Source organism: Antechinus flavipes, chromosome 3, assembly GCF_016432865.1.
Source record: "Antechinus flavipes isolate AdamAnt ecotype Samford, QLD, Australia chromosome 3, AdamAnt_v2, whole genome shotgun sequence".
Taxonomy (NCBI): Eukaryota; Metazoa; Chordata; class Mammalia; order Dasyuromorphia; family Dasyuridae; genus Antechinus; species Antechinus flavipes.
In genome coordinates, this window is record NC_067400.1 from 253,981,585 (window position 1) to 254,004,482 (window position 22,898).

General features: G+C 33.1%; 1 protein-coding gene across 3 annotated transcripts in view; it reads right to left on the minus strand.

The window, feature by feature from the left end:
* The window catches only part of ITSN1 (intersectin 1), a 256,471-nt gene that overhangs the window by 99,101 nt on the left and 134,472 nt on the right, over positions 1-22,898 (minus strand). For 2 of the 3 annotated variants that reach the window (XM_051984917.1, XM_051984914.1), the window contains exons 18-24: positions 21,505-21,725; positions 19,371-19,492; positions 11,578-11,631; positions 10,317-10,564; positions 8,683-8,842; positions 4,945-5,150; positions 3,687-3,769 (exon numbers count right to left, since the gene is read on the minus strand). In XM_051984917.1, the coding sequence (XP_051840877.1) occupies positions 3,687-3,769; positions 4,945-5,150; positions 8,683-8,842; positions 10,317-10,564; positions 11,578-11,631; positions 19,371-19,492; positions 21,505-21,725 (1,094 nt within the window). The remainder of the gene's footprint in view (positions 1-3,686; positions 3,770-4,944; positions 5,151-8,682; positions 8,843-10,316; positions 10,565-11,577; positions 11,632-19,370; positions 19,493-21,504; positions 21,726-22,898) is intronic. The other variant, XM_051984915.1, reaches the window with a different exon arrangement.

Consider the following 22,898-nt stretch of genomic DNA (forward strand, 5'->3'; position numbering starts at 1 on the left):
CATTGCTTTCCTATGAATAAATTTCAATAGTCTTTCATGCCTTGATCCTGTCACTGGATGACTCATGGATCTAATATAAACTCCTCTGTTTGACAACTAAACTCCCTTCTCACATTCCACGGTCCAGTCACACTGGCCTGCTTGACCTTCTGTAACCATGACACCCAAGGCCCAGAGATGTCTGTCTTTTAGGCAGGAATGTGCTTGTTCCCCACTTCTGCCTTTTGGAATCCTTACTTTTCTTCAAAACTTCAAGGGATACTTTCTATAAGAATCTTTCCCCATTCCTTCCAGCAGTCAGTACACTCCCTCCCAAATCTACGTTATATTAATTTTATATACATTCCACTTATACTTGTAGATGTACATTTGCCTCTTCCATTAGGATATAAGCTCTTTGAGACTTTCATTTATGTCTTTGAATCCCCAATGCTTAGTACTGTATCTGGAACATAATAATAACTGCTTTTCAATGGATTGATTGACAAAATAATTAAATAAAACAGAACCATGAGCAGATTCTTGGGACGTAGTTGAGATCTTCCATCAAGAAAACACAAAAAAATTAATGACTATTAGAAGACTAATGATTCAACCAGTTTTGAATCCCATAAACTAATCCATATCAGTATAAGAGACTGTCAAATACTGGGCTAAAATCTAGATATACCAAGCCTTTAACTTTTATCTATTAGTCTTGGAATCCTGTCAAAAAAGGAATTAAGGTTACTCAGGCAGTTCCTCTTTGTATAAGCCATACTGATTATACTAAACATCAATCCTCTTTCCAAATATTCACAAACCATTCTTTTAATAATTAAACCATTCTACTGTAAGCAGATTCCATCAACTTCCTTTAATGAAAACTGGGACACTTGTTCTCCAGGCTTGGGACAATTATTTCCACTTTCTATGATTTTTTAAAGTTAGTTATAGTGACTCATCAATCACATATGTTAGGTCTTCTGTTTCCCTAGGAGGTAGTTTGTATAATATTGGAAGCTTGAATTTATTGAGAGAGGTTTTCTTACTATCTCTCTATTTATCTTGATGTTCATTTCCTTACTTGCTATTTCTATTCTAGTCTTTCTCAAGCTCAATTCCCTTAGAAGTGGAACAAAACTAAACTAAGAGTTGAAAGTTCCACATTTTCCTGTTAATTATCTTCATATCATAACACCTTGAACAGTGATCACACCTCTTCGTTTTTTTCTGCTTTTGATAAAGATAAAAAAATATCTTTTTGTTATTCTTAGTGGGTATTGACAGCTGGGTAATTGGGGGGGGGGGGAAGAGGAGGGGATCAGGATTGATTTTTAACATGACTTATAACAAAGAGGGACTGCCTGACTAACCTTAATTCCTTTTTTGACAAGATTTCAAGACTATTTTATAAAAAATAACTATGACTAAGTTTTTAATATAACTTACATTTTCTCTTATTTTTCCCTAATCTTTTGACTTTAATATTTCTAATTGTCTCATAGAGTCAATCATTTCTGTTCTGTTCATTCTAATTTTGAAGGAACTTGTGACTTGGTTATAGATTTGTACTTCTTCTGCGAAGCTATTAAATTGTCTTTTTCAATTCTTAGTTTCTTTCCTAGGAATTCTAGTGACTTGTGTACAAGGTGTGGAGATTTAGCTTATATGTGGTCTTGTCTTTGTCTTTGTCGGCAATAACTCTTTGGTGAAATTCTCTTTTGTTTACTCATTTTCCCAGCCTTATTTCTCTGTTAGGGCCATGTTCTTCTGGATGGAATATCTGAGCTTTACTTGGTCCTGATTTGAATTCTCTTAGGTCCTTAGTCTGCTTTCTCAAGGACTTGCATGCTATATTCTCCAAGGATCTCAGCAGAACTTCAGATTCTCCCTTTGAGCTATCTGCTCTGGTTTCTTCAGATCAGAGTGGGGACTAGAACAGAGGCCTCACTCTAGGATCAGCACCACAAAGCCGTTGCTTGCCTGTCTGAGGCACACAATTTCTCCATGCTCTGTTCCAACATTTCTAAATGCAGGTCACCTACACTTCAGTCCATTATAGATATGAGAGCTAGGTCTGGGATTATGAGAAAAAGGTTTCAGTTAGCACTATTCCTGCTCCTTGGTCTGTATCAGAGCCTTCCAAACTTGATTCTTTTCTCGCACTAGTAGAGCTCCAGACCTCAGTTCAGTCCCCTTGTTAGAAGGTCTAATATGGTTTCTTCTTGGTAGAACCCCATCCATAACATTCAAAAAATCTCTCTGTCTCCCTATGTGTACTTAAACTAGAAAAATGATTCATTATGATTTTTTTCCTTAGATTTTCCAATCAGGACTTAGAATGTTAGTTTTCTAATACTCTGTTTCAGCAGTATGGAAACAAGGAGGGAGCTAAGCTATACTTTTTGGCTGTTTTTTTTTACTATGTCAATTTCAATGAAATTTAAAATTCCATTAGCTTTTATTTGCCATATCACAATGTTGATTCATATTGTGATACATATTGTGATTGTAATCCACTAAAATTCCTACATCTCTTTTCATTTGAATTACTATCTTAGCATCCCTTCACCACATTTGTATTTATGAAGCTAATTTTAAGAACTTGCATTTATTTTTATCAAATTCACCTTATTATATTCAATCTAATATATATTTCAGCCTGTCTAAATATTTTTGAATCTCAACTCTGCCATCTAATGTGTTAGCTACCCAAGTTCCCTGTTTTGTTTCTGACACATTGTCATCATTTAATAAATACTTGCAAATTGACTGACCTTCCTATTCAATAAGCAAAAGATCTATGCCATTATCCAAGTCACTGATACAAAATGTTAAAAAGTTCAGGGCCAAAATACATAAATCTGAGACTCTTCACCAAATAGGTTTTTTCATGTTGATATAATCATTAATGCCCACCCTTTGGGTGCAATCAGTCAAAAATCAACTTTGACTTTTGTCTAGTCTTCATCTCTCCAATTTGTCCACAAGAGAGCTTAAACTTTTTCAAATATATGTAGATTTTGACAGTATGAGCCAATGAAACCTAAGGTTCAGTTGATTAAGAAAGAGACCTTCCAACTATCCCAGACATTTTTTTATGTTGTGGCAGGGCCAGAGTTAAGTTTCTTGGCTCCCTGTCCCTAGCTCTTCATTAGACAATTCAGAAAATACCTTCAATTCACTGGCCTAAAAACTTGACTCACTGAGGATAGGATAGTCTTCTATTATTGCTATGTCAGCTTAGTCTAGAAACTCTGTATAAGTTTGAGCCCTGAGTAACCCTGAGTCTTTTATAACAGTGGGCATCCTGCTGCATATCTGAGGCTCTAGCTGTATGTTTCCTGTGGAATTAGGCACAGTGGATGTTCTATATCTTTGCTGTTTCCCTTTGGCATCTGTTCTCCCATAAATGCTATTCTCATTTGGGATTGTATTTTTAGGAAAAACTCCCACTTTTTTGCATTGCAGAAGAATGCTATACTGTTTTTAATTTCTCCAGAAATTAAACTGTTTTTAATTTCTCCAGAAACTACACAATTTTCTTTAAATGGCTAATTTTCCATTTTTACCATAACATTTAACACATTATGGGTTAAGTACTATTGTGTATTTTAATATCTGAACACTTTCATATAGCATGTTTATTGAGACTATTAGCTTACCAACATATTTTGAAAATAATATTTAATTCAGTTTCTTACCTTCTCCTGGTATTGAAAGTTTAGCTGCTGGTGATGCTACTCTCTTTAGAACAGCGGGACTTTCTGAAGAACTTGAATCCATACTTAAGAAGAGAAAATAACAGAGATACTTTAACATCCATTGGAGCACAAGTATGCATACAAAAGAAGCCTACACTGAAACATACCACTTAAATCTTGGAAAAAATGAAAGTCAAAATTAACAGCAAATAATGACATAAGAAAGGGAGCATGACATACTTTACTGAATAGTGAGCTGGCCTTGGGGGAGGCAAGACCTGGATTCAAATCCTGTCTTTGATACATGACTATGTGGCCTACTCACTTAATTCTTCAATGTCTCAGACAACTCTCCAAGGCTCTAAGTTGAAGAAAAGTTGCTGAGCTGTACTGGTAAAGGAAATTTTCTAACTGATAAATCTCTTAACCCAGACAAAACCATCCTACTGGAGAATCTTCCCATCCTTGCCCCCAGAACCCTATAGTGTGTCTATATACAATGATTAGAGCCCATTTTAGTTTTTAGCAATATATTTCACTGTAATATATAGTCTTATTTACTTCAGAATTTGAAAAAGCTTTAAAAAAAAAAAAAGCTAAATTCATAAATTTCCTTTTTAAATTTTTCAATATGTTAAAACTAATATTTTATATCTATAAAACTTAATAAAGAATGCCTTTTTCTGACCATCTTAATTTGAACTAAACAAAGGCTGTGTTTGAAATTGTGTGATGTAAATATTCCATAGAGGGAGAGAAAATACTCTCCTAAATATCAAAATAAAATGTAATTATCATGATCAGTGGAATTATTTTTGCATACTCTGTACTAGATATTCTACAAAGAAAAATGAACTGACATGGTCACATCTTGTCCCCATGCCCTGAAGTTGCTTTTTCCTACTCTAAATTCCAGAAAAATAAGATGTTCAAAATGCTTTGATTGAGGAAATAGCCATCAAATTGTAGGTATATTTTATTGTCCCTCAAAATAATTCATCACATCATAGACTAAAAAGTAGGAAGGGATCTTAATTGTGATTGCATCTAACCCCTCTCATTTTACAGATACTGGAAAGTGAAGCCAAGAGAGGTTAAGAACCTATCTAGTAAATCTATTAAACACCAGAGCTAGGAAGTAGAATTTAGTGTCCCTGAAAATCCCAACCCAGTGATTTTCTGTCTCACCATGGTTTCTCTCTTTTCAAAGTATAACTTTTTTTTTCTTCCAATAAAAGCAGATAAACATTACAAATACCTTGTTGATTTTCTTATGGGTCCTGAAATGAGCTTCACATAAGACTTGGGGAACCAACCCTTTTGACCTTGAACTTCTCCAAACCACCACATATCTTGCTGTTCCAGGACTGTGATGACATCATTTTTGTTGAAATTTAAATGGTTGTCCTTTTTGGCCCTCCAAGGGTACAAAGCTTGTGCTTGTAACCCCTCTACCTTTTCACCCTTATATGGAACAATAGAAAGAGGTTTTTGGTTACATAGCAGTTTGTTACAAACAAAAACCAAAAAGAAAGAAAAAAGAAAGAGGAAGTAATATATGACAAACACACTTTTCTTCAGGATCATAGATGTTAATATCCCCAAATATATAGTAAAGCTAAAATGATGATGGTCAGAAATTAAATATGGGAAGTCTTAATTACTTTATTTTTATTTGTTTTCTGAGGAATTTTGCTTATTATAACTCCCATTGTTCCCTTATATAGGGATTTTATTGTCATAAAAGTATCATGACAAATGGTGACCAAATAGAGGCTTGAATTTCCTTTCTGCTGCCTATAAAGTAATTTTCCTAAGGCACGGTTCTAATCCTGCCTTTCCTTAACTCAATAATTTTTATTGGTTCCCTATCACCTTAGAGTTAAATACAAACTCCAAGTTTGGCATTTAAAGTCTAATCAATCTGACTCCCACCTACATTTCCAGGTTCATTAAAAAATTCTTCATGTGCCATATCATCCAGCCCAAACGGATTTCTTCCTTTTCCTCAAATCCAACACTAAATCTCCTGTCTCCATGACTAAAACATGATCCCTTCCTCTATTCTCGCTATTTAGAATTTCTAGTCTCTTTCAAAACAATTCAAGTATCACCTTCCACATAAAGCCTTATCTGATTCCCCCAAATGCTTGTGTTTTCTTCATCCCTTCCACCCAGAATTACTTTGAATTTATTCTGCATATTTGTATTGAGGCTCCTTGAAGGCAGTGTTGTATCCTTGTCTTTGGATCCCCTTCACCTAATAGAGTGTCTGGCATTTAGGAAGTGCTTAATAAATACTTGTTGATTGAATGAGCAAAGAAATTAGATATAGGTGCTTATTATGTTACATAAAAACATCAAAGTGTTTCAATATATCAATCAATATATCAGTGAAAAATTTAAGATTTCTTCAAAGGTGGGAAGCAAATGATAATCCAGAATGATGGATCATATGAAAATAATTTGCAATTGCCTTTAAAAAACGTTCTGGCAATTTTACACAAATAAACATGAGACAGTTCATGATTTTATAATACATGCATATAAAACAAATATTATGAAACTCAGTTAAGTTCAGTATCAACACAGATGACACATAAAAACCTGATTATACCTTCCTCAATTTACTTTCAGTGATCTTTAGTCACACTGTAGTAGGTATACCTCAGCCCTTTAAAGGTAAAATTGTTTAAAATTCAAGATAATAAATTGGGAACTTCCCCTTTCTGGACAACAATTTCCTCATTTTCTATTTCAGCGGGCTCTACAACTTCTTCACAATCTATTATTCTCCTTCCTCTCCCCACTGAAATCTCCCTTTCATTCTCCTGAAGTTTACTGATCTATTATCCTTTACTTCACTATGGGAACCAAGCTAGGTTATTAGCCATTTCAACCATGCTGACCTTTTTGTACATTATACCTGGCACAGTATGCAAAGAGCCCCTTAAAAAAATAGCAAATGTACATAGTACCTTATAGATTGTAATCTCTTTTAGGTAGGGCTTCTTAACTTGAGGTTCATGAATACATTTCAGGAGGTTGTTGAACTTGGACGAGAAAATTTTTTTTTTCATTTTTACTTTCATTAACCTCTAACAAAATGAGCATTTACTTCAATTATGACTATAGTCAATAAACATTATGCTGAATAGGGGTTCACTGGTTTTCCTAGACAGCCAAAAAGGAATAAGAAGCCTAGCTTTTAGGGGAGGGAGGAGGGACACTCTCTCACAGTGCCTTACACATTGTATTGTACTTAAGAAATGCATGTTTAAATGAAATTTTGTCACATTAATGGCATTTTGTTTAGCCCATTCTTGGAATTTACTCTATTGAGTAAGTTCTATTAATCTTTCCATCTCTTGTATCCTCAATCTCTTACTCCATTATTTCCTTCCCCTCTGCCTAAAAGCACATTTTGTTCTCTATTTTAATAAAAATAGAAAATAGCAACCCTCCGTCACCCCTCCCTTGACCCTTGTACCCACGCAAAGCAACCACTTCTTCCCTTCTTTCTTTTACCAACTAAACATCTAGAACTACCCTATATTTGCAGATTGTCTTAACTTCCTTATCACCCACTTATTCTAAATCATTTATAATTTGACTTCTGAATCCTCCATTACTTTTATCTCCCTTCCCAAAAGTCACTATTGACCCCATAATTATGAAATCTCATTTTTTCCCCACTCAGTTCTTATTCTTAAAACTTTGTAGCATGTCATTGTAGTCTAATCACTCCTTCCTAAAAGTCATCATGTGACTCCTATGGCACCCAATTTCTCCTCTAGCATCTACCTCACAGGGTGATTATGAGGATCAAATGAGCTAACAAATGTAAAACATTTTGTAATCTTTAAAGCATTATATAAATGCTATATCAGCAGTATATCCACCAGGGAGGACAAAGTATTTGCAAATCCTTAAAGAATCTTGAAAAATCACAATGCTTAGCACTTTGACCATACTTACCATTTGTCACTCTCTACCTAAGAGCTCTTATTCTTAGCAACATCAACTTAACATCACAAAAAACCAAAAATTTTCTTGTATAAAAACCCATTCTAGTAGCTATAACAAATAAAAATAATAACAACAGTCCAAACTTTTATAGTGGTTTAAGATTTGCAAAGCATTTAATATGCATTATCTTATTTGGTCTACATAACAAACCTGTGAAATATCATTATATAATTCTATATACCTTATTATATATATATATATCTTTTACATAAATATTATTATTTACTATTATTATCCCAATGTTATAAATAATTGAGGATGAAGCTTGAGAGAAGTTAAGTGGCTTGCCTAGAATCACACAGTTGGTAAAATTAATTTTTTTTATTAAAAAAGAAAACTATATGTACAATATGTTCTTTGTTGCTCTCATCTACTACATCTGGATGGCTGCCAACTTGGCTTATCCTTAGTCCAAGCTCAGCTTATTATATTGCCAAAGTAGATGACTATCCCTTGTGCTTTTTTTTTTTTTTTCCACACTTCTGTGTCTTAAAACTGAACAAAGTCACACTGTAGAAGTTTGACTTTCCAGTCTTCCTCTTTCTGCTTTCCTATTTCCCAATATATTCTATGAACTATATCACCCTCACAAAGGGAGTGAAGAATTAGTCCTAAGAAAAAGTGAGTCATCTTCTCAAATATGCTGGTTCATATCTTTTTAGGCAGGAAATTAGAATTTTCTGCAGACTTAGCATTTGTCCTATGTTGATAAGTATAGACAACACAGACCACATTCTTTCCTGTAACAGAAGCTGCAGATGAAGAACTACTGACATACACACAAAAAAATATAACTTCTACCATACACATTTTTAAACTCCTAGTTGGGAATCATCTATACAGTATCCTGAGTTACATATTAGGCAGGTTCATTAATGATCAATAATACCAATAAATACTTATTAAAGATGTTTGCATTTTACAGGACATAGTCATTCACAGTCAGGGCATCATATTTGCTATTTACCTGGCCCAAAACAGGAGATGGTGATGAGCCAGTAACAGTAGCTGGAGTAAAGGCTGATCTTTGTCTTAACTGCCCTGCACTTGGAACAGTAAGAGAAGGCTGGGTTGCCCATGCATCCCAATTATCTGTTTCTGCTTTCTCGTTAGTGTTTGTTGGCCACCTGGAAAAGAAAAAGATTTACATACAAATAGATCATCTTTTCATTAGGGACTTCAGGGCACTTGTTCATAGTAGCTAAAGTCATGTATGAATGAGCAAATCACTTTGAGAACCAAAAGGGATTGCCATCCTTCTGCACTATCCACCGGTCCCCAGAAGCACTACTGCATGCTGGGATTGGAAGACAGGCAAGTAACTGCTGTAAAGACTATTGAAGTGTGGTCATAGGTATGTGTTACTTATCTATATGGGGAATTTTGGAGGAACCATAGCAAAACCAAATCCATAGAATAGCAAGGAATCTTATAGCAAGATGCATTTGTTTTGTCTTTTTTTGAGTGTGTTCCAGGCTAATTTTAGCTTTAAGCCAAAATTATTCACTAAGTTAAAATTAATAAAGGAAAGGAAAGCTAAAGTCAAAAATGTATCATCGAGTTTGTAGAGGAGGATTCCATTCTTCAACACTATAAGGATTTTTACATGAAAAAAATTACCATGTAAAACTTGCTTCTTCTTGCCCTGCCATACAGTGATCTTTCCAATTCCTGTCCTTCACACTGTTTTTCTCTTGTTTATAATTTCTATCTATTTTCTAACACCTGATCTCTCTTGATTGCTTTCTTTTCATTTTTTTAAGTTCGCACAATCCAAAAAATATAGCTCTAAACAAGGAACACTTGGTAACAGACACACAATGCATCATCTTATTGATAATTTTACTTTTCAATACATCGATTGTATTTTAACCAAACTAAAAATCTGAATTGTGGCACTGTAATAAGGGTTCATGATTTCATAAACTGGATCATTAAAAATGAAACCTCTACCTAAATACTATGCTCACGCTCAATTCTTCACGATTAAGATCTGAGAAATCAGCATAATTTGATGGTGCCCACTATTTCATTCCACTAAATACTCAAACAGAACAAAGCAAGACTTAGAGGAACTTAGAGGAACCAAGTTCGGCTCTTATTCCAACCACAAGTGTAGTTTTCATTTCTGCATCTATATTAACAAATATTGCTATTCAGATGCAGGAAATGATATGAATAACTGCTGACTGGCTTCAATGTTAAAAGAAATCATTAGACAATGTATGTATGCTTGTTCTACCAAGAACAAAGACATTAACTAGTCATTAAAATAAACAGATTATTGATACTTAACTTTCACTCACACAGAGTTGACTAAACTTTTGTTATAATTTAATAAAATTTAATATGTCACCCATAATTTTCCTGCCCTTCAGGTCAATGACTCTCATTTTCATCTTTGTTTTCTTAGGATCCACCCTATATGCTTTCACAAAGGAGTCAATAAATGTTAGTAAATGTTTGCTGTGACACTGGGGATGAAAGCAATTTAGTGAGCTCTTTCTGTGAGATGATATAAACAAGAAGGTTCGAAGTGCTTGAAAAATCATGATACTTTATTAGGATTTCAATTATAATGAACAATAACACCACACATACGTAGAGCTGAAGTCTGCCCAATTGTTGGAGGTTGTAGAAGATTCCGATGATGTTGTTGCCACAGGAGTTGGGGTTTCATGTAAAGCAAGTTTAGGTGTGGGCATGGGTGCAGAGTCAGCTGCTGGTTTCAGAGGGGTGGAGATCTCATTCTCTGGGATTTTCTCTGCATAGTTAGCAGGAAACCATCCCGTCTTTCCTTTTAATTCCCCTCCAAGCCACCCAGGTTCTCCAGTTTGGCTTTCATCCACCTGTAAGAAACCATAGAGTGAAATTAAGAATACACAAACATACCAAAGGCAACAAAGTAACTTGTCTCTCACTCGCTCTCTCTCCCTTAATTCCCTCCCTCCACAAAATCCAATAAATAAAGCAGAAGACACTTTATTATGCTCTGATTATAAGGTTTAGCAAAATACAATGAAAATATTTAACTTTGTAAAGACATGTATAATAAGGGTTTTTCTTTAAGTGTTTTTCTGACCTACAGCACTCTATTTTCTAAAAGGGACAGTGGAAATAGTATGATATTGTGAAAAGGGTAGGGAATTTAAAGTAGAAATACTTGGGTTCAAATACTAGTTGGGTGGATTTAGGTAACCTCTTTAGATTTCAGTTTTTTCATTTCTGAAATTGGAAAAAGGGAAAGGAAAAGAGGAAAAAGTTGGGTTAGATGACTTCTAAGTCTAATTCTATAATCCTAAATCACAGAATCTGAAGTCTAAATATTATTCATTTATTGAAGGTGCTTCTGAAAATATACTTTCAGAATTCATCATTAAGGAAAATTCCCAAGAATTCTCAGTATTTACTTTTATTTCATTCATTCTAACTATTAAAACATTATTACAACCTAATTTTTTTTACACAATAAGAATTTCAAGTTAGTAATATTTAATACGATTTTGTAAAATATTTTTTGCTTGGCATAAAAAGAGTTTGTTTAGAAATCACTAATGTTACACAGAAGAAAGCCCAATCATTTATTTTAGATATAAAATCTATAATAAATAATAAATAAGGGAGAAATGAGGAATGGTTTTACTGGAATAACTAAATTTTACCAACAACTTAAGTTTTTTCTTATAACATTCACTGAAGCTAAGTAAAAAGTTATGCCACAATTTAAACCTGATATTAAATTCAAAGACATGATTTATCATCTATCATTTAAGGTATTGCAAAGATAATTTACTACAGTGGAATAGTTAGGTTTTTAACATTTTAATATTTTAGTGATATTTATACATATGTATCTCATCACCTGTATATATGTGAGTATGTCAATCAAAATTCTGTTTTTCTTTCTTTCATGTTCCTAAAGTTAAGGCATTGATAAAAAATTACAATCAGCCCTATTTTTTAACATGAATCCTAATTTTATAATTCACAAACATGCAAATAAGATCAGGACAAGTTTGTTATACACTAATAAAGGAGAAAATAAAATGCTTTCAAAATTTAAAAGTTATGAGGAAAATAGTTATCTATTACCTAAAGGCATGAAAACACACTAAACAATTATACTGCTCATCTTATAAATAAATAACAAAATTAATGAATTCTGCATATCATTTAAAAAAAAAATACTTCAGCTATTTTCCCAAAATGTTCAGCAGACTTATTTCTCCCCTTTCCCTTTTAGTCTTTTAAAACTTTTCTCAACAACCAGAAAAATCTTAGTTGGCATTTTTCAAAACAACAAGAAAAAAAAGTGAAAAATTAAATTTCCAAACATATTTTTGCCTCTCTGAGTTTGCTTTGTCTTTTTCCATTGACTCCCATTTGGCTATTGTTATCAGTTTCTCTACTTCAAAATTTTTTATTTCCTAAGTGTTTCTTTTTTTTTTTCTTTGCTGAGGCAATTGGGGTTAAGTGACTTGCCCATGGTCACACAGCTAGGCAGTGTTAAGTGTCTGAGATCAAATTTGAACTCAGATCCTCCTGACTTCAGGACTGGTGCTCTATTCACTGTACCACCTAGCTACCCCAACAAAAATGAGGAGAGAGTGATAATAAAGGGCAGTGGGGGAGGGGAGAATGCAAAAAGAAAAAATATAGGAAGGTTTCTCTCTGAGGTGGTTCTTAAGCTGATTCCTAAAGGAAGACAAGAATTCAGATAGAGATGAGGACGGACTATATAGCAACACATAAAGATAAAAAAATAAAGTGTTGAGTCTAGCTGACCAGTAGCATTCTTGAAGGGGAATAACATGAAATTAGGCTGGAGAAGAAACAGATTTCAAAAGGCTTTAAAATACCAGGCTAAGGAGTTGGCATTTTTTAGAAATAATGAGGGTTTTTGAACAATGGAGAGACACAGTCAGACCAATGTTTCAGAAAGGTTCTTTTGTCAGCTATGTGGAAGATGAAATTAAATAGTGGAAAAAGTGAAAGCCAACAAACAAATTATGAGGCTAGAAATTACAATAGCATAGGTGAGAAGTGTTAAGAGCCTGAACTAGAGCAGAGACTGTTGATAGAAAAAAGGAAATAGAAACAAGAGATAGAGAGGCAGAATCAATAGAACAGTTATTCTCAAACTTTTGTTCTTGGTATTCTTTTATACTTTTAAATATTATTGAGGATCTGTCCAAAGAGTTTTTTTAAAATATGGTTTATATTTATAGATGTTTACCATTTTAGCAATAAAAACTAATTTTGAATTTGTAGGCCCTCTGAAAGGGTTTCAGAGACACCTTGGATTCTCTGGACCAACTTTGAGAACCACTGCAATAGAATATGTTAATTGACTGGAATTGGGAAGCAAGGGAAAAGGAAGAAGGATAACCTTCAGGTCAAAAGTCTGAGTAACAATAAAATTATGGCTCTCCAAAAAAGGAGGAAAAAGTTTGGGTTTGATGGAGAAGATAATGGGGCTCAGTTTCACATGTGTTAAATTTAAGGTTATCATCCACCTAAGAGAAAAGGCTAAAAGGCGATTGCTGACATGAAACTGGACTGATCAGAGATAGACACAGAGATAAATCAGTCATCTGGAGATAAGTAATAATTGAAAAGGTGCTAGTGAGGTCAACAAGCTAAAGAGTATATATTAATAAGAATGCCCAGAATTGAGGATAACAAAAGGGGACTAAAGAGAAGCACTGATCAAGTAGCAGAACCAGGAGACAGTAGGACCATAGAAGCCAGAGGAAGATAATAACAAAGAAGAAGGTACAATATGGTGAATATTTTGAAAACTATAGAGACATCAAAAAATATAAAAGTTGAGAAAAGGTAACTGGATTAACTCAGCTATGACTGAGTTGGTAATTCCAGGGAGAATGATTCTAATAATGGGGAAATCAAAATACAAAGGATAAAGAAGTGAACAGGCAGTGAAACCGAGGAGATGATAGAGTTTTGTGGTGCAATGGAGTAGAGATAAAAGTCAGTAGTGGGAAGGGATGGTAGAATTAAAGGAACATTTTTAAAGAATGGGTTAGTTCTAAGAATAATTATAACCACTAGATAAAGGAGTCTGTGGACAAGGAGAAACTGAAGATGATAGAAAGAGAATGGTAAGTTTAAAGAGGAGAAAGGATTCTGGAAAGAATAAAAGGTGCTGAGATGTTTCAAGATATAAAGTGAGATTAAAGTCACTTTAGATTTTTTTTTTTAACTGTTGTTCAGTTGTGTCAGTAATTTCCTACTTTTTATGACCCCATTTGGAGTTTTTTGGGCAAAAATACTGGAGTGATTTGCCATTTCATTCTTTAGCTCATTTTATAGATAAGGAAACTGAGGCAAATAGGTTTAAGTGATTCATCCAAGGTCAGACACTTGGTAAATGTGAGGCTAGATTTGAACACAGGTTTTCCTAACTCTAGACCCTGCAATCTATCCATTTGTGAAGAAAGTGATTGTGATTTTCATAATTATCAATATGATTTATGTAATAAACATATTAATAATCTAGATTTTTTTCACAGCTACTATTTTCCCAGCAAACTCTGATTTCAGAGTAGAGTCTTATAATGAAGCTTGAAATGATCAATATTTGTTAGAATTGACAACACTCTCTTGTATAGATTAAGTGAAGTGAATCAAAGATTGCAGAACTTGTTCCTCTCAAGGACTCTGGTCCTGTCCCCACATCAAACAACAACCCCTGAGATTTGAAACAATCACTTGAGAACTTGTTCCCACATGACAAGAGAATATCCATATTGTCTTGCACTTAGGTGCCTGTCATGGGAAATCATTCAGGCCCTAAACATGACTATATTGTAATCCACCTTTCCTGTCTCTTCCCAGTTATGATTTGTGTATAAAATCTCTACCTTTTCTGCAACAGGTAGAGGTTTCCTGCCAAGGAAAACTTCCCATTTACAAACAGTGTTCCTCACTTTGAAAGTGATTAATTAAACTGCTACTTGATTTCTCTAAGCTGTTTTGTGTGGCTCTAGCCATTCGCAATTTAGAGTACAGTAAAAATTCTGTTAATGCATTGTACCATCTAGCTGTCCCTTTTTATGACTAGCTTTGATTTTTCTCATAAAAAAGGCAAAGTTACTAATTAGGGGTGGGGGAGAGAGGAGTTGGGGATTAAAAGAGACATAGGAGAATGAAAAAAGAAATTCCAGAACAAATGCTAAGAGAGAGAGAAGAACAAATCAAGAAAGAATAAAATTGCTATTACTTAATATGAATTTGTAGTGCATTAACTTGGCATCATTGCACAAATTCCTTCAGTGGTATTCAAAACTGTAGTAGTATGAATAAGGAAGGAAGACAGTAGGTGAATCCAGAACTTCATATTGACAGGAGAGATATATTGAATTGTGCATAAAAATGAGAATATAGAAAACAATAATAGGAGAGATTTGTTTTTTCTCCCGTGGTAAAACTTAATCAGATTCATTGAATATTGAGGCCATTTGATATAAATTCCTTCTTCTCTCCTTCATCTTCAAATCCCATGATATTATTCTGAATCACTTAATTCACCACTGCTCCACTAACCCTTATGACCTATGAAGTAACTGTTCTCCTTACAAAGGCCAACTTCTCTCTCTCTATTGCTCTTGATTTCATTACTTACTGTCTTCTTCAGCAAACGGCAACCATCTGCTTCGGCAAATAATCAACCCCTCACTACCTTCCCTACTACCTTATTAGACTTTACTATCTCCTCAAGCTATTATCCCCTATGCTTTCTTTTTTAACCAGACTTTTGAGAAGAAAAACAGTCTATATTTACTTCCATTTCTCTCATGTACTCTTTTATCACTTCAATCTGGCTTTCATCCTTATCACATGACTAAAATTGCTTTCTATAAAGCTACTAATGACCTCTCTTTTTCAGAATTTTATTTTTTGTTTTATGCTTAGTATCAAATAAATGAGCGTTTCCATATGTTTGCGTGTATATGTGTGTGTATATAAAATAGAACTATACATGAAAAATACAGCTTTTCTTTTTAAATAAGTTTTGCACCTAGACAAAAAAAAATTCGTCAAAAAAACTCAATGAATTTGCATCATTAAAAAAATCACAACTTGATAGACAAACTCAGGAACATATTTTTGTTTTCAAGACTGACAAAAATATGTTTCGGACACAGAATTAAAGTGATAAAAATACATTTAAGAAAGTACAGACTTCCTGACAGCACTTACCCATTCCCCTTTAACCTCCACCAGGAAAGCAAAGATTTGAAAGTAAGGCAATATTACAATATGTTTCATGAAATCTTTTATTCTTACCAATATATTTAAACTATGATTATCATCATATTTGTTGTTAAACTGAATCTAATGAGGCTGGCAGTTAAATGGTCAATAAAATTGAGGAGGGAGAGCAAAATTTAATGTCAAGAGTTTTTTTTTTTTTTTAACATCTTTCATGATTGGAAAAATACAAAATCAGAGGTATAAACTTGAAATAACATAAGCTGGATAATTGTTAAACATCAAGAAGAATTATGAAGGGCTATTCCTTATATACATTTTCCATGGAAAAGGTGTGATCTATTTCTTTAAAAGAATGTTTTAAAATACAACAGAAATTAAGTTATATTCTCATGATAAGAAAGTTTGCTGCTTTCCTGCTGAATTCAAGAAGAGATGGTCATTTACAAGGACTCCCAAGGTAGGCCTAAGTATCCCCTAGAAAAAGAAATAGTTTCTTATCACAAAAAGAACTGCACATGGTCATAGATTTAGAGCTGGAAGGGACCTTAAAGGTTCATCTAGTACAACACCCTTCTTTTGAAGATGAGGAAATTGACTCCAGAGAGATCAAATAACTGGCCCAATGTCACACAGGTAATGTCAGAGAGGAAATTTGAACTCAGATCTGCTTTGTCCAAATCTGCTACTGTAGCACTTTGCTTTTCATATTCCTCATTTCTTCTGATGCATTAATATTCCATTATATTCCCAAATTATATACATTCCACTGAAACATTATTTAATCTATGGGCAACTATTTCATTTCTAGTTCTTTGCCACAACCAAAAAAATGTTGCCATAAATAATTTGATTATTTTTTGGTTTTGATCTCAGGTATTCTGAAAAGCTTACAGAAATTTGGGTACATTTATAAATTGACTTTTTCTCAAAGGGTGGACCAATTCACAGTTCTACCAACAATGCACATTTGCAAGGCTTCAACATTATTTTTATTGTTCACCATCTCTGTAGGGTAAAGGGTGATAGTGAAAAATTAAACCTCAGTTGTTTTAATAAAAACTTTTGTATACTTTAGTGATCTGAAGTACTATTTCTTATAAGATCATGGATTTAGAAATAGAAAGGATCTTAGAGGTCACTGAGTCCACCGCCCACATTTTACAAATGAGGAAACTGAGTTCCAAAGAAATTAAATTACTTGTTCAAAGTCACATAGACAATAAGTAGCAGAGCTGAAATTATAATTCAGGTCCGCTGATCTTCTGGAGAGTTATATGGTACAATGGACCAAGTGCCAAGCCTAAAGTCAGAAAGTCTCCCCTCCAGGACACTTCAGACCTCAGATACTTGTTATCTATGTGATCCTGGAAAAGTCACTTAACCCTTTTTGCATCAGTTTCCTCATCTGTAAAATGAGCTGGAGAAGGAAATGGAAAACCCCAAATGGGGTCATGATAAGTCATGATTGTAATGACTGAACAACAATCTCTAAGCCCCAACTCTTTACTTTTACCAATGTACCACACTGACCAATGAACCACACTGCTACCCACTTTTTACCATGCTCCCTATCCCTTTTATTTCCTAAAAACCGCCCATTCATTTCTTTAACTAGTGGGGAATGTTTCTTGTGATCTTAAAACATTTTTATTTATTATTAAATGTTTTTAATATCTATATCAGTTATTAAAAATTATTAAATGTTTGTGTCAGGACTCAATATATCAAAGAAGTCTGTGGCAAAAATTTTCTCCCCAATTTACTGTTCCTAAATCTAATTTACATCTAATTAAAGAGGCACTGATGTTGTTCACTTTAATTTTAATTGAAATTAAAAGGATAATTCCTGTTCTGTAAGGCATAATAATGAATTATTAATTAATAATAATGAACTAAACAAAAGTTTAATAACTTTTATAACATTATGATAATTGGATATTTTCTTTCTGTTATGTCAAGTGAAAAGGAATTTCTAACTTTTTAACACAACATAATTAAATTCAAGGAGTATTCAAAAGGTTGTTTTCAAGAAGTTATGAGATATAAGAACTATAATAAGGAAAATACAAATTGGCATTTCAGTATCCATCCTATTGCTCAAAAGTAATTTCGTATAGTTTTAGGCTTCAGGTACTGTATAATGGTTTTCTAATTTACTTAGTAATATGCTTAAAAAGATAATGACATTGAATTAATTAAGTTTGAAAATTGTCAAACATGAGGAATCCAGAGGAGCAGCTAATACACCTGATAAGCCTTTCATTACAGCCACCAGATAATAAAAGAAAGGGAACTGAAGAGAGGATTTTCTCTTTTCTTACATATCCCTAAGGATTCTCTATATTATTTCTCTATATACTTATTCCACTAAAGATTAACATAAAATACTTTATTGCAGATAGAGAAGCAATACAAAAGTATACAAAGAAGTGTGTTTCCATATGTAAATGACAGTACAACAGATTTAAATAACACTATCCTCCTAAGAGTATTACATATTCAGGAAGATAGATTTATTCTGAATGTGTACATATTTTGAATATAAAAATTTGTATGCCTTTTCCTTATACCTGATTTAGTATGAATGAGGTAGAAAAGGGAAGTATTTCAAAATGCAGACTGAATATAGTCAGAGATACTAAAGCTAACAGAAAAACAAAATAGTAATAGTTTTTGTTTTGTGAACACTTCTATAGTTGTTTAGTTTTGCTAATGGTACATTTTTGGAATTGCTGGTTTTGTATTCTTAAAAAAAAAAGTATTTGGTAACACCCTATTGTTTTATTTAGTTCCTTGAATTTGGAAGTACACATTCCTTCCTGTCAGAACCTTATGACTAGAAATTTTAAGTTTAAAGAAACTAAAGAACAAAGGAAAAAATATTTCTAGATTGCTTTCTGGGTAATGTTTTAAGAAGGGTGTTACAATGCAAGTTAAAATACACTTAATTCAACATATCTTATATAATTCACATTCCCAGTGGTCTTTGCAGCTTCAAAAATAAGCAATAAAATTTTCACCCATACCTACCAAAGCTACTATTGACAACTATGAAGATGTGCTGGAGTATTTGTATTTCATATAAAAGCATTTCTCTGAAAATGTCTCAAAGCATAAAATTTATCCACAGCAACTTTGATATTACTAATTATTTAAATATTTATAGGTAGAATTTTCTATAAGATGACTCTATTTCAAAATGACATTTAGATTTTCAGAATGTCATATTTATTCCAGCAAGACATGGAATATAGAAAAACAAAGTATGTTGTACAAGTATGAAAATTTATTAACAATCCAGTGAATCCTGGATTTAAAGAATACCTTAAAGACTGCTTATACGTACAAATGACTATGGGGAAATTTACAAAGTAGATGATGTTGTCAACAAAAACAAACTCTCCTTAAATTTCTTACCATGACTATATCCCCAGGCTGAATGGTGATTTCATCATGGCTCCTTGATTCAAAAGGGTACAGTGCCCGGTAATACACTACCTTTACATCCTCTTGAGTAGAAATAGTAAGTGGACCTTTTTCTGTTTATAAAAATAAGGCAAAGGAGAGAAAAAAAAATTCACATTAAATATTTAAAAAATAACAAAAAGCAAAGAATATCAAAATCAAAATCAAAATCAAAATCTTTCCTTGGATCTCTCTTAATAATTAATTCCTATTTCAAAACTGTTTTAGAAAATTTATAAAATTCAGTGACAAGGTAGATCAAACTCTGCTCTTAGCATTTCAGACATATTGGATAGTTAGCTAAAGTCCAGGTTTTGGATACCAAAAAAAAAAAAAAAAGCCTGCTTCCTCTCTGGGAGAAAAGAAAAAGAAAAAAAGGAAGAAGAAAAGAAAGATGAAAATAGAGGATGGAAGAAGATGAAAGAAGAAGAATCAGAGGTCATATTTTTACACGGCTTTCAAATTTGCAAACCACTTTCATTATCTAAATACTGACAGTGGGTTCAATTTACCTTGTTTTCACATTTTCCTTCTCTCTAAACTTGGGCTTGGATTTTTATAATTTGCAAATATTTTCTACAAAAACTGAATGAAATGAAGTTTATTCAGCCAAGGAAAGACTCTATCAGTGGTTTTGAAATTTTTCACAAGTATAAAAAATGGGGAAATAATAACTTTCAATGCAACACATTTCCATTATAAAAGTACTGATTTCACAAACACTGGATTATTGAAATCAGCCACTCTCTAAATCCCCTGAGATTATTAAGTCTACCTGTTTCAAAGAAAAAATAACTTAATGAAAAGAAATACCAATTTTTTTCTCTAATGATGTATTTGAATTCCTCATAGCTCAAATGCCATGACCCACATTCATCTTACATTTCTTTGATAGGGTGAAGATGATATTAATTTTCACTAGGTTCAGTTTATAGTGTTATGCATTTGAAGGCATTTCCTTATAATACAAGGCAAAATTTTTACAATTAAAGAAACCAGGGCACAACAACAACATTTGTTTGCCCCCCAGGAAACAGAATGATAGCAATGATAAAAATCAAAATTCTTTATAAATACAAAGGAAAGGCATGATTTCCAACCCCACCCCCCCCAGCAGGGGGCAAGTGACTAAAACAAAGTTATACTCATTCTCACTTAAAGAAACTCTTCAGAGATATAGAAGCTCAGTCCAATGGCATATAACTGATGAGTTCTTATCTAGGCTGCACTATTTCAATTTAGCCAGTCATTTTATAAAGCACTTCTTATGTAGGGCTCGGTACCACTAGCCACTATTTATTTTTTAAAGGATAGATCTTTTTTTTTTTTGCCTTCCTTTTCAAAAAAAATTTTCCCTCTCCACCAAATTATTAAGATTTTGTGCAACCCAAAGAAGTCAGCAGACTTTTCAAAAGGTATAGTCCATAATGTATTAGATATCACAAATGGAGTGTGAGTGTGAGTGTGTGTGTGTGTGTGGGTGTGTGCATGTAGAAAAGATTGTATTTCCCATTGCTAAAAGAATTGTACAATTCCTATAGAAAACTACATCTGAAAGAATAGCAAAATATTAAGATGTTCCATAGAAAAAAGAGGCAAGATGAGGGGGATGGATATGATAATATTTCGTATTACTTTACTGACCCTTCCTCATCAGTGGAACAGGAAGATACTGGAGATGTGGGAAAAGGATGGGTCATTGTGTTTCATTACAATTTGCTTAACTGTATTTCCTTTTTTTTTTTTTTTTTTTTTTTTAACAAGGGAGGGTACCATGTAATAGAGTGGATGTTGGAAATGACAGGATTTTTTTCCTCCAAAAAACACTGATAAAGGATTTTTTAAAACAAATACTTTGAGATAATTAAGATAATTACTTTAAGTGAATAGGTGATGACATACACTTAAACCTTTTCAAAATTATAGCCTTTCAGTTATATCAGTGCTGTTGCCCAAAAAAGAGATTAAAGCTTTCTTCTGATTGTGTATCAAACAGAGTCTGAATATGATTAATGAAAGACCTTACTTGGTCACGAAAGGATATACTTTTCTAAAACTCTTTTACCCACATTCTTTTCTTCCATACCTGTAGATGAGCTAGGTGTCTGGAGAATGGGCTTAGCGGGTTCTTGGTGTTGCTGGAAAAGCTTATTCAGCTTATCTTTCATTTCCTGCTTGCCTTTTTCCTCACCATCTTTTTTTTTGACTGGTTCTTCCCTTAATTTCTCTTCATCATGGATTTTTTTTGGCCGTTGATATTCTTCATCCTGTTGAACTCGGTCAAGCCATTGCTTATCTTGTGAACGTCTGCCAATAATTATTTTTTAAATAACAAATTAAATTAGTATCATATAATAAGATAATATGAGGACTGAAAAAATTCTGGATTTGGTGTCAAAAGAGAGAATTCAGTCCCAATCCTACCTCTGATACTTCACAGAAGCATAAATTACCTTAGTTTCTCTGATTCTGTTTCTTCCTCTACAAAATGAAATCATACCATTGGTATATACCTCAAAGATTAAATGAGATTAATGTAAAGGGCTTTATTAACCTTAAAGTGCAATATAAATTGTAGTTATTATTACTGACAGTTCTTTCCAAAACAGAGGTTGAACAATGGAACGTTCAATAACAATAAGATATTTCTTGAGAAATACAAAGGGATAGACACATAAGCTCTGGATTATATATTTCTTACTTCATCATTGTTTTATATTCCTCTGGAGCACCTGATATTTAGAGAACTTATCCAACTTCCTTATTTTTTAAAAATAAGAACATACTAACTAACCTAGAGAAGCCTTCTAGTGATTAGAGAAAATTTATTTCTCATTGTGGTATTTAATTGTAAAATCTGCATGCACATATTTTTTATAACTACAGGATGTTTTTATTACAAACATAATTATAAATATAATTTTGTTTTAACAGGTTAATGACCAGGCAATTGAATAGTTCCCTTAGGCAAACATATCTTCAAGATTCTTGAGCCATATACCCACGCACATGTGCGCACGTGCGCACACACACACATACACATTCCCTCCCTCTCCCTTACTCTCTCTCTTTCTTTCTCCACTCTGAGCATAAAAGCCAAAACAGTAAGATGGTTACTTTTAAATTTTCCAGATGTTATTAAGTAAAAGTTTTATTGAATTTGATTAGCATTTTCTTTTCCAAATGATTTACATGTACAAAATTTCCTCACTCAGCTAACTTTGGGGAGTAGAAAATCAAGATAGTCACTGAAACTTACAGGAAGAAAGATTTGAAATTATTTTTCTAACACATCATAAATTTCTTACCACATAAAGAAACTACTATATATATGCAATTAAAAAAAAAACAGTTCTATAATTTACTCCCTAAATGATTATACATACTCTAGTCCCACTATAGCCTCTCTCTCAGAATTTTCCTTAATTGAATTGCTGAAAAAAAATCACCATAAAGAAAACCAAAATACAAAATACAATA